The sequence below is a fragment of the Sardina pilchardus genome, chromosome 1, assembly GCF_963854185.1.
Source record: "Sardina pilchardus chromosome 1, fSarPil1.1, whole genome shotgun sequence".
NCBI classification, from domain to species: domain Eukaryota; kingdom Metazoa; phylum Chordata; class Actinopteri; order Clupeiformes; family Clupeidae; genus Sardina; species Sardina pilchardus.
Window position 1 is genome coordinate 11871054 of NC_084994.1, and position 13309 is coordinate 11884362.

The window sequence follows — 13309 nt, forward strand, 5'->3', positions numbered from 1 at the left end:
GATGACTATGTCAGATTTGCTACTAGTAGTAATGATGGAAATGTTCTGTCAAGGAACGAGATATGTCAGCGTTCTGTCACAGCGTTGAATTTATAGCACACATGTGAACGTTACAGACACAATATCTTTGCCGCGCTGCTGCTAAAAACATACCGCTTGTGTTTTCTCCTGTCACATATCATGGCATATTTACGTTGAAACACGACCTTTGAATGAAATGGTGTCTTTAACTAAGAAATTGTATCTGTTATTAAGATCTTGAACTTCTATATAAGGCAAAAAAAGCAAATTATTGATTTATATCGGTGTTACAAAACACTGACATTGGTGGGGGTTAGCATGGTAAGCGTGGAGATCGTGTTTGGTTTCAGAGATAGCAGCTAATTGTTTAAATTACAAATCGTATTAGCAATTATACACAAGCCAGCAATATCCCTTATCCATCGCATGATCATAATAATAATAATAATAATAATAATAATAATAATAATAATAAAACAACGATTTTGGTTTTGAATTGACAAACAGCTAATTCCCAGACAGCAGTGGATTGAGTCATAGTAAAACACAGCTGCTAATTTGTGCTAGTCCCATGAAAACATCTGGGGCCAGGCTTCCTCAAACTGTAGGAGGAACCATTTTCTAAACTAAACCAGGCATGAAAAAATGCCCCTTCCATATCTCAAAAAGGTCTTTACATGTTTCACCCCCTGTTCATACACAGCTGTGCTAAGTAGTATCAACTCCTCAAATGCTGGACTGTTATTTAGAAATCTTAACAGGCCCATAGACCAGGCCAATGTTGGATTGCAAAATATAAAGTCATCATACCAGTATATTGACAAACTGCTTTGCATAATGGGTCCATTCAGCACACATGTCTACCTATAATTTTTTGTCGGGAAAATGGCACTTTTATCCTTAGAGTAGGCCTATTAGTCCAAGAGCATTAGCTCAAAATAGAGTCAAACCCGGAACAAATTAGTAACAAGCTGAATTTTTCAGGATATGTTCAGAATACCTTTAGGAATAACATACTAAAAGTCCCTGTGAATCCCCCTTGTGCTCTCTGAGATATTCAAGATGGCGTCCAAAATGGCCGCTATTTGGAGATTTTTCCGCATCTCAGGCTTAAAACATAATACAAATGCAATTAAAAGGTCAAAATATATGATTTTTAGGGTAAGTAAGTCAAGTTCATCATTAGTTTATTGAATGGCGACATTTCATAATAATACAGTTACCTCCATAAGTATTGGAACACATGCTAAAGTTGTCTGTATAAAATCGTCTCTTGGAAATTGATCTTAATGCCTTAAATAGAAAAAATGAGGAAATATCCAACCTTTAAGGACATTCATTTTGTTTGTGAATAAGTATCATAATGGTTTTATTTCAGTTAAGCTATTAGCTGGTTTCATTCTCATTGAGCTCAATGCAATTCAAACCAGCTAATAGGCTAACTGAAATAAAACCATGCTAATCTCTTGGTATGGTGAAGGGTATGTGATGATGTGGGGTTATTTTAATTCCAAAGGCCAAGGGGACTTTATCAGGGTGCATAGTGGATGGAACCATGAAATATGTTTTTTTATACAAGGAATCCAAATTCACCATTGACACACTGCTAAAATTAAAATTAACCAAGATTACAAGATCATTAATGTGACAATGACACAAAATGTACATACAAATTTGATAGTCGACATGATTGTGAGATGGAACATAATGTAACCAAGAGTGACCAAAGCTGCGAATTCACCGCAAGCAATTGACTTTGAATGGAGACAAGTGACTAAAGCAACAAAAGCGACCAGCGGCAAAATTTGGGCGACTAGAGCGTCTAAAAAAAGTTAAAAGTAGGGATGTAATGATACACTCAATCCACGATACGATAGGCTACACGATATTAAGGTCACGATACAATACAATTTTATATATTATTATTATTATTATTATTATAAGCTATATAAAATAGCAGAATATCTTACATTTTCTAACAAAAATTGAGTTAAGAGAATTGAAATTGAAGGTTAAAATCTCTCATGTCATGAGCAAATTCATAATTATTATGTAGCAGCTGCATTTTACAGCTACAAAAGCGATCTTGCAACTTTGGTAGCTCTTGGTGTGAACGCACAGTTAGACAAACAATCAGACAACAATTTTCCCTCTATAACCTTTGTAATATAATAGCACATAATATTATATATAATGCTGACCTCATATAGCATATTATATTATACTTGTACATAACGTCCTAAACATCAAGTAATAAAGCCATTTCATAAACATACAGTATATGAGAGGTATTCATTATGCAAATAATGACTTTTTTTGTCATTTCAATCCTTGATTGTAATTTCTTCTTGGAAACCTACACGCATTTACAGTACTGTGAACATTTTTAAATGTGAACTTGTGAAGTCCTGAGCTCAGTAGGAGTTCACATATAAATTGACATGGTCACAGCCTATAGATATTAGATTTTTGACATCAGAGTCATTCAGCGACAGTGACGGAGTCATGCATTATGCACGGATTATGTGCAAGTTGAATGCAAAGGAAGGCCAACTCTGTCATCTTTACTAGATGATGAAGAAACTGAAGAATCAAGACCAGTTTCTGATGATGAGGATGATGACTGAAGTGATGTACAGTCCCCTCCGACCATAAGTATTGGAACACATGCTAAGTTGATATAAAATCATCTTTTGAAAATTGATCTTGATGCCCGAAATGAAAAAATGAGGAAATATCTTTCTGAATGAATAATGTATCGTAAATAAATAAATGTTTTCCTTAAAATACAGGGGTCATAAGTATTGGAACGCCTATGTTAACCCTATGTGTTAAAATTCCCATAGAAGTAGGACGATTTTTTATTCATTTATTTATTTTAAATAAATGGATCCATCCAGGACACTATGCACCCTGATAAAGAACCCTTGGCCTTTGGAATTAAAATAACCCCACATCATCACATTCCCTTCACCATACTATGGGTGCCTCTCATGCAACGTTTATACGTCCTCCCTCGCTCCTCGGGCATCGATCGTCACTGATCTACATAAAGAAAGATAGAAGAAGGGGTAGACTATCCCATTGTTGCCGCCCCATCATTCTTTATGTAGATCAGTGAGGATCGAGGCCCGAGGAGCGAGGGAGGACGTATAAACGCTGCATGAGAGGCACCTCAAGAGATTAGTATGGTTTTATTTCAGTTAGCCTATTAGCTGGTTTGAATTGCATTGAGCTCAATGAGAATGAAACCAGCTAATAGGCTAACAAATAAAAACATTATGATATATACTTATTCACAAACAAAATTGATGTCCTTAAAGGTTGGATATTTCCTCCTTTTTTCCATTTAAGGCATTAAGATCAATTTCCAAAAGACGATTTTATACAGTCAACTTTAGCATGTGTTCCATTATGGAGGTTATGAAATGTCTCCATTCAATAAACTAATGATGAAATTGACTTACTTGCCCTATAAAACATATATTTTGACCTTTTAATTGCATTTGTATTAGGTTTTAAGCCTGAAATACGGGAACATCTCCAAATTACGGCCATTTTGGACACCATCTTGAATATCTCAGAGAGCACAAGGGGGATTCACGGGGACTTTTAGTATGTTATTCCTAAAGGTATTCTGAACATATCCTGAAAAATTCAGCTTGTTACTAATTTGTTCCGGGTTTGACCCTATTACTACTGGACTATATAAGCAGTTCTGAGAAGGACCACAGTTTTGGCAATATAGGCACACAAAAAGTAAATGGCAGGCCTAACAATTCATATTTACCACAATTTGAATAACTGGTAATTCTAGGACTATTGTAACTGACAATTTAATTTCTCAGTAGAGAAAGTGATAACAAAACATGCTGCATACAAACAGGCACAGTCTCTGCTTGTGCAGTTACATGGGACATGAGAAAAACAAAATACAATACTGTTTATAGTTAATTTACCATTTACCAGAAGATTGTTTGTCAAGGCACAGTAAAATATTTCTATTGTTATAATCAAATCACTGCCAAAATATTCCTACCAAGTTTCAAGTTGCTATTCATTCAATGTCCCTTGACGTTTGAACTGATCAAGCATTAATAATCAAATCAATCAAATCAGGCTTATTGGCCATGTATACTTGCGCATACAAGGAATTTGGTCTCTGCAATTAGTGAGCACACAGTGAGGTGAAGCACACACTAACTAGCGGCGCTTGGGGAGCAGTGAGGGGTTAGGTGCTTCGCCCAAGGGCACTGCAGCCGTGGACTGGTCGGAGATTGAATCGGCACCCCTCCGGTCATTAGGCATGCCAAGCCTTGAGACGTCTTTCTATAAAATAATGGCTGATGTCATCATCCATCCACCCCTGGTGGTGGATTAAGGAAGTAGTTAGAGGCCACTGTCATTGAGTTTTGCATGTTATGAAGTTTCTGCAAAAAAAATCCCTTTCAATGATCAAAATGTTTTTACAGATTGTAGGTTAACACACACACACACACACACACACACACACACACACACACACACACACACACACACACTTTCCAGCAATCGTTTCTACAATGTGTGGACTAATACAGAACAAAAAAATATGTGATTAGGCCTAGTTGTACCAGGTGTTTATGAGGTCAATCAGTTTTAGATAAATGTTGCCACAGACATCACAGCACATATAATACGCAAAAATTAATATTTTTAGATAGATAGATACTTTATTGATCCCCAAGGGGAAATTCAAGGAATCGATTGAACAGGGGCATCGCTGGGGGAGGGGTGTTAGGACGATTTCAAGGGCCCAGCACCAGGGACCTCAAGAGAGCTCCCCCAACTCAATACCATGTGGCCGAGAATTATTGTGTCATAGGGCCCACATTTTCTAGCAGCCCCCTGAACTAGTGTCCTATGATTGTGTCGCTTAAGCTCACTCAGCCCAAAGCGATTCTTAAGATGCCATGTGTCTGGTGGTGAGCCACGTTCAACATTTAATTTAATAATAATAAAAAAGTAGCCTATGCCATTTTTACATGCATTGGTTGCTTAAACTGATAAGTATTATCATTAGTATGATTGCAATAGGGATTACTCAGTGTTCACAATAATCGTGCAATTTCGCAACTGGCATTGGATATAACAAATATAATAGTGCATTCTGCTTGTGTCTTGTGAAATGAACTCCTTTGCAACTCAGCAGTGCTCAACATAGTTCAAGTGGGGGATCTTTGGGTCTGGGCGACATCACGAATTTGAATAGCTTACCAAATGAAAACATTTTTGAGTGCTAACGACAGGGGGCAGCCACAACTTACAAACCGACTGTAAGGCCGTGCTCTCAGTTCTACACTGCAGTTTTCGCGGGCTCCTGGTACATCCTTTGTTTCCTTCTGAGCACTGAGCAGTCCAATCACACCGGGAAAACACAAATCTAAATAAACATGTTATATAACTTATGCTGTACCACACAGAGACTGGCTAATTCGTTGGTGTATGTAGTATCCCTTTGAGAAAATATAAAGATAGGTCAATAACAAATACATTGTATGACATTGGACATGATGCCTCTACTGAAAAGATGGGCGGCTCTTAAAAGAGCCTTTGGTTTGTTGGTCAAATCATGTCTTTAACCGCCGAAACCGTACAGAGTACGGCCCTGACGCTTCAGAGCATAAACGACATCCATGGCGGTGACGGTCTTTCTCTTGGCGTGCTCGGTGTAGGTGACGGCATCACGGATCACGTTCTCCAGGAAAACCTTCAGCACACCACGAGTCTCCTCATAGATCAGACCAGAGATTCGCTTCACACCACCACGGCGAGCCAGGCGGCGGATAGCGGGCTTGGTGATACCCTGGATGTTATCACGAAGAACCTTACGATGACGCTTGGCGCCTCCCTTTCCGAGTCCTTTACCTCCTTTGCCACGTCCAGACATTGTTCTATCACTTCAGTCGTAGTAGTACACGAAATGCGTGTTGCAACGCTGTTATACAACTTTATAGAAATGTAGCGGACCTGTTAGAAAACTGCACCTTTTTTGGCGGTCATTAGACACCTCCCCTTATTTCCTGATGCGAAATAGTACGATTTTGCGTCATTGACACGCCCACCAAGGTTACAATAGATGTATTTACATGCATAACGAAAGATACAACTTCTTAACTACTCTTAAAACGGTTGATTAATTTCTTATTCGCTATAATGGCTGTTGTTTGTTATCAACTCAAAACAAAAACACGCTTGGATTAAACTGAATTAGAGCACAATGCCATGATTGGCTCTTACCATTGTGGTTTTACCAAATGAGGTTAGATTACACCACTACATTAATATTTTCAACCCATTTTCCGTTTTATTCAAGAGTAGAACTACAGCATGAGTGGAAGAGGCAAAACAGGCGGTAAGACTAGGGCGAAGGCCAAGACTCGTTCTTCCAGGGCTGGACTCCAGTTCCCCGTGGGCCGTGTCCACAGGCTGCTGCGCAAAGGCAACTATGCTCAGCGTGTCGGCGCTGGTGCACCGGTGTACTTGGCCGCTGTGCTCGAGTATTTGACCGCTGAGATCTTGGAGTTGGCCGGTAACGCTGCCCGTGACAACAAGAAGACCCGTATCATCCCCCGCCATCTGCAGCTGGCTGTCCGCAACGACGAGGAGTTGAACAAACTGCTCGGCGGAGTGACCATCGCTCAGGGTGGTGTGCTGCCTAACATCCAGGCTGTGCTTCTGCCCAAGAAGACTGAGAAGTCCAAATAAACCACTTTGGCTTGCTTGAACAACGGTTCTTTTAAGAGCCACCCACCTATTTCATCCTAAAGGCTCATATTTTACATCATGTAATGTAATTACATTGATATTGAAATGGTCATGAACTAGTTTACTTAATATGCTATAGCTACATATTCCTACCCACGTTCACCCCACTTCCCTTATATTTTTGAAAGGACTGTATGTGTAGAATATGAATCTGAATGTTAACATTGAACATTTGGGATTGCAATAGCTTCTACCTGTTTTAGCCCTGTCTATTAGGGAAACCCTACAAACCTGTTTTTATCACATCAAGATGGTCCTAGTAGTCAATCAGAACAGCTTTTAGCAGCTAGCTGACCTATTTTACACATCAACTTCAGAAATAGTGAAATCTACCATGCTGCTTATATTGGTAGGTGCTACGCCTTATATTGATACAGTATGATGAGCCCATTTCATGGCCTCAAAGGTCTGAATCTGAATAGAACACATCATCGGTTGGTACAGCTTTTGGGTGATCCATTACACTCTCAACTTTCACATGATGACTTAGGTCAAAGGTCATATACTGCCATATACACGGCAAGTGAAAATTAATATAGTTGAGGCCTTATGTTGATTTATAATGAGTCCTATTTCCTATACAGCATGCACACAGACACAATAACTATAACCTAATACAGAATGCAAAATAACAATAACCAGCATGCACAGACAGACAAAAACACACAAGAACTACAATAGAGCATACAGCATGCACTTTAACTAGGCTATAGCTCAAATAGTAACAAAAGAGAAAGACAAACAAGTCCAAGGGTTTATTGTATAACGGAAAAGTTTCCATAACCGAGATTCAACTTAAAGCAACAAATAAAACACAAAGCAAAGTCACTCTCTCCCGCGTGCCACGCCATAACCAGGCCCTCTTTATGCCGTCACGCTGCGACACGCCTCGCGCGCTGGCATGGCACATCCCATCAATTAAGCACCAAGAACAGGCCTAGAATAGACACAGCAATACAGCATAAGAGACATATGTAACAGGTTATAGTATATACTTATTATATTTGAATAATTGCACAACAGATCTATTGTAGATAGTTACTATACAGCTTTAATGGTTTGATATATCTCCACACTGGTAGTGAGGGTCTTTGGTAGCCCCTCCTCTCCCCCCTTTGCCTTAATCCTTTGTCTCCCCCCTTCCTCTTTCCTGTTAAAATTCCTTATGGAAAGAGGTGGTTGAGAGATTGCAATCTCATAAGCAATCTAATAAATATTAATATCAAACATAGTCATCCATAAGATTGCTTCACGTTATATTGTTTGTATTCAGTTTATGCATAATATATTTTTGTTATTTTTGGGAATTTACCTTTTAAATGCATTGTTTACCTGTACACTGTCTAGCCACGAGTCATAATTAGCAATACAGTCGTAGCTACTGTAGCCTAGGTAGCTAATATAGCATACAGTATTAGCGATTACAATAGTTCTATGAACTTTTTCAGGAGCTACTGGGAAACCGAGATCACCTGTGTGTACTGTATGTTTGCTGTGCATGTGTGCAGGTATGTCCTGTTTTATTCTTATTTTACTATATATTTTACCTGCCTGTTAAAATTCCTTATGGAAAGAGGAGCTACTGGGAAACCGAGATCACCTGTGTGTACTGTATGTTTGCTGTGCATGTGTGCAGAATAAAACTTCAACGGTATCCCGCGATCGCTTTGGGTCATTTACTAAAAATCAACACAACGCAGAAGTCTACCCGGTTACACATACATACATTGCCGGATGTCACAGCACACAGACAGCTCAATGGTGTTTTTTGCCCCCAACGGCACCCTCCAGGCAGCACAGCCTAAAAGGCACCACCTTTACCCTATCCCCCTCAACCCTTATCCTACCCCTAAACTGAGGGGAGTAGTGCCTTGAAGGCGCCATTGAGTAACCTGACTTTCGCCAGATCCTGTAGTTCGCTGTCTGCTTCACACAAGGATCTGGGACTTCTCAATAGGAGATGTATTTATGAAGGCGGGTCCTTGTAAAACATCCTCGCATGTGATTTGATAAACCACTTGCCTGTTATCTTGAATGACGTGCTAGGCTTCTTCAAGCTCTTGCCAAACCCGGTCGGAAGAAGAGTAAAAACATCCTTGCCACCAATAAATGTCTTCAAAACTATTCTCTGTTAATCTTTAAAAGAATGAATACTCAATAGATTCGACAAAACGGTTGAAATAGCAGAATCAATGTCAGCACAAGACTCCTTGCTGCGTGCCGCCATTGTTATTTGAATCAAACACTCGCTTCGGCGCTCCTGATTGGTTGCTCATTTTTTGATCACTGGCAGGGGTTTGGATTGCCCTCGCGTCCAGACCCTTGTGTGGAGCTCAGCGAAACGCCTCTGGTGGAGCATGGTGGAACTACAAGGGTCTGGCGAGAGTCAGGCTAACCATTGAGGGCAAATAATACCAAAGACCAACTGCAGGGTTGGCAACTTTGGTAATTTGCCTGGAGTGAGATTTCTCCCTAAACATGCACATGCACCGGCTTACTGATCTGCAGGGGAAATAAAATAGAGCTCACATCAGGATGGTCTGACAAGGTTATCAATATCCCTGTTACACAGACTGCTAAAATGCATTCTTTAAGTCACTGTGCATTATTTTACTGATGTTTGTACATGTGCATGTTTTTTGTTGTTTTGGCGCAGCTCTACAAATAAAGTTCCAGTGGATAACCAATCAGAACTGCCATATGGTTGCATTGGATACTGCTCCACAGCTTCTTGGACTGTATAAAAACAAGACATTTGGAACCTGGAGACAGAAAATTAGATATTCTGCAGGACTACAGTGAGCAGGTAAAGTAAATCAGTAAGATGATGAAACTGATTACAATGTACTTGTCAAACAGGATAAGAATGACGTCCGGCCAACCAGACCTGCTGCCCTGTCTGGCTTACACTCTAAAAAATGCTGGGTTGAAAACAACCCAAATTGGGTTATTTCTCACCCACATGCCTGGGTCACTATTGGACCGACCTCGGGTTGGGTTAAAATAACTAAATCCATTGGGTTGGGGATTTTGACTCTAAATTGGGTTACTTTCCCCGAACCAACTATTGGTCATTCTTACTAACATGATCAAAATAGCCCAGAAAAATGGGTATGACCTATCAGCCCATTACTGGTTCATATTTACCTCTCTGTTGGGTTATACATTTGACCCACTATTGGGTGTTCTATTTTTTTTTTTACTTAACTTCATTTTACTCATGTAGGTCTACATCATGGTGAAATAGGGCGGAATTGTATCAGCTGAAATAGAAGTAGGAGAATAGGGCCTACATTATTCATTTTTATATGTTTTATTGATTGCCACACACGGGCTACAGTACAAAAGTAAAAAAAAAAAACTCTAAAAATGCTGGGTTATTTCAGCACCCAATTACTGGGTTGTGGCAGTTTTACCATTTATTGGGTTATGTCAGCCCATGCTGGGTTATTTATCATAATCCAGCCACAGGGTTGGTGGTTTAGAACTCAATCTCCAACAGATTTAGGGCATTCTACCCACTATTTGGGTCACTTAACTACTGGCAGCCCAAGTACTGGTTAACTCATTGAGTAGCCCATCCCCCACGCCTGCCTGAATGTGCAACTCCAGCCAGATCTTCAATCGTCACTTTTCTATCATGAATCTGACTGCAAGCTGTGTAGCCTTCATCATATTCAAGGTAAGAATTACAGTACTTTTATATGCCAATTGAAAACGGGAATTGATTAGAAATGTACTGTTTTCACAATGAAATATTAACCACAGTCGTTAGCCATCATAGAAATCATAATTAGTTAGCAAATAATAGGCTAGCCATAGATATATAACGTTAGCGATGTTAGCTGTTAATGTTAACTTTTCCAGTTACTAATTTCACCTTTATGTGGAATTTTTGGAATGTAGTTAATATCATATTTAGCAATAATTCAGTCTGAGATGTCGTTATGAATGTAGAGTGTGAGTTTTCACACATCAGGCGCAATAGCTTAACCTACCTACATTTAAGTGGCTGTTACCATGCTGGCTAAAGTTAGCAGCCAGCTACAGACACAACGAAAGTTGCTGTAAATGTTAGCCTTTCGACCTTCCATGGGGCATGGGTCGTTACTTAAACATATGTAGGCCTATTGATAGTGTTGATGCATAATATGTAGTGTTGCTATTGGAAAGAGGACCAGTAAAACGAATGAAGTAGGTTAATATTAAAGGGATAATCTGGAGTGAAATGCACTTTAGATACATTTTTCGGACTATTGGGAGTACATACGTTGAGTTGACACCAAAATCATGTAATTCGGATGTATTTTGAGAAAGTTCGAGTTCACCGTTTTTAGCCAAAACTCGTTAGCCTGGAAGTGACCGGGGCACGTCCTTTCGCCGCTACAAAACGCTATTTTTATACCTCTTCTACTGTTCCAAACAACACTACACTTACGTGGTAGTGAGTAGAGGGTCCCTAAAGCCAAACCGAAGTATCCCCACGTCTTTATGTGGTCGGATAGAGTCCAGAATGACCTTTCCGGAAATGTTATTAAAGTGTTGATAAAGCGTTGCCAGCTGCAGCAGCGACATTTCCGGAAAGGTACTGACTATTATGGATTATCCCTTTAAAGAGGAACAATGCAGGATTGGCGATTTCATCTCTGGTTTCAGTTTCGTTTTTAGTTTTCGCTCGTTTTATGCTTGCATATTTCTCTGCAGAGCTTCCCCGACAGCTTTAGCGTGTATTTATACATATATAGGCTATATATAAATATATAAATTGCAAGCGTCGTTCTTCTTGTTCCTTACGCGTCTCTGACTTCCAGATGTAGACACTAGGGGCGGGAGGAAATGTGACTGTTTTCGATAAAAATGGTCAGTCAAGCAAAACAACGATTTCTAAGCGATTTTATGACTATGAAAAAGTTGCATAGGGTCTCTTTAAGTTATTTCACCCCCTGATTAGGAACTGCAGTGTTGTATGCTCATTGATAGATCTGAGTGTATGTGAATGGGGGGGCATTTGGGGAATTTCAATTAGCAGAAATATCATGCCGACAAGTAAAGGGATTTTTAGTTTGTTTATGGTAATGTTGGCTTCATGTTCTTCATTTTATAGCCTTTTTTTGTGCCATGTTTGATGACTTACACCATATGCTTATTTAAGATGCATGTGAGTGCAGTAGTGCATCAGTGATGGTCTTTTCATGTTCTGTGAGTTTTGCAATGTATTAATGTATCTTCTGTTTTCTCTGTTTGCAGGTGGTGTGAGGACTGCTGCCCTGAGACCGCTGTGTGCATTTTGGAATGTTCCAAATGTGTGTTACGTCCATACAGAATAAATTCCTGGATAAAGTTCTAGATGTTTATCCAGACCGACACCTAAAACCCAAACAACACTTCATGGCTCATTATCCTGAAGCCATCAGGAAGCTGGGGCCTGTTTTCCATTTCTGGTGCATGCGTTTTGAAGGGAAACATGCATTTTTCAAACGTGTAAGCCATGTTACTTTCGCAACATTTGCAAAACACAGGCTTATAGACATCAGGTTATGATGTGCTACACTCTGCTGTCAGGTCAGATGTCCTCATATGATTTTCAATCTGGACCGGGGTGCACTACACTCCTGGGTACTATAGAGGGTTTTGAGAGGGTGAAATCGGGATTTGAGGGCATTGCCATGTACACAGAGGTGTATGTACCCTCTTGGATTAAGTACAAGGGTACTAATTATAGGCCAGGAATGACTCTTCAAGTGTGCCAATCTGCAAATGGTGACCCTCAGTTTGGAACCATTCAGACAATCGTCGTAATTGACTCCACTGTGAAAGTCATTGTAAAAAACTGGGAAACGACAGGATTTGAAAGGCATTTTTTTGCCTTCACTGTGTCGTCTACCTCCTCAATCCAGTCTATTGACTTGGATTCCATTAGTGACCATCACCCTCTCCATGTTGTAAGGTCTCATAAGGAGAATGACAGTGACTTATACGTTTCCATGAGAGACAAGCTATTTTAATGTAGCTGGTCGATTTATCAGTAATGATCAATGTCTAGTCTGTTTTATTCTACTTCCTAGTTTTACCTCATCATTGCAACTAAATTATAAATCAACAATTTGTTCTGCTCAAATCCAAATATTATAATGGAAAGGGGACTCTGATGCAAGCTCATCACGTTTTAGTAAGTGAATCATTATAGTTGGTTTAGGTATTTTTGGTGAGTGTAGAGCTCCCACTAGAATCGCAATGTATTTATATGTTACTCTGCTATTGTAAATAACTTCTTGTGACCTGATCCGCCCTGTACACAATGTAAATGCTTTTGTTGTGGAGGTGAACGATTAACAACAGTAAAAACTCTTCTTCAAAGAGCTATATCTATTGACACGGTATGTTTCATGATCCTTGCAAGATTTGGTGGGCGCCGCTCTTGGAAGTGGCATGGCTGGTTTTCTCAATCAATATAGAACTATGTGGGGACTATTTCAAGGGT

General features: G+C 39.6%; 2 protein-coding genes across 2 annotated transcripts; one reads left to right on the forward strand and one right to left on the reverse strand.

The window, feature by feature from the left end:
- Positions 1-4891: 4891 nt before the first annotated feature.
- Positions 4892-5966, reverse strand: LOC134060958 (histone H4). The gene has a single exon (XM_062517369.1). The coding sequence runs from the start codon at positions 5948-5950 to the stop codon at positions 5639-5641; it is 312 nt and encodes a 103-aa protein (XP_062373353.1). The 5' UTR covers positions 5951-5966; the 3' UTR covers positions 4892-5638.
- A 424-nt stretch (positions 5967-6390) lies between these two features.
- On the forward strand, positions 6391-6828 carry LOC134059855 (histone H2A-like). Its single transcript, XM_062516420.1, has one exon. It carries the CDS (start codon positions 6391-6393, stop codon positions 6766-6768), a length of 378 nt encoding a protein of 125 aa, XP_062372404.1. The 3' UTR covers positions 6769-6828.
- Positions 6829-13309: the final 6481 nt, after the last annotated feature.

Excerpts from the sequence above, each read along its gene's own strand:
- LOC134060958 (XM_062517369.1), bottom strand. The coding sequence starts at position 5,950 with ATGTCTGGACGTGGCAAAGGAGGTAAAGGACTCGGAAAGGGAGGCGCC.
- LOC134059855 (XM_062516420.1), top strand. The coding sequence starts at position 6,391 with ATGAGTGGAAGAGGCAAAACAGGCGGTAAGACTAGGGCGAAGGCCAAG.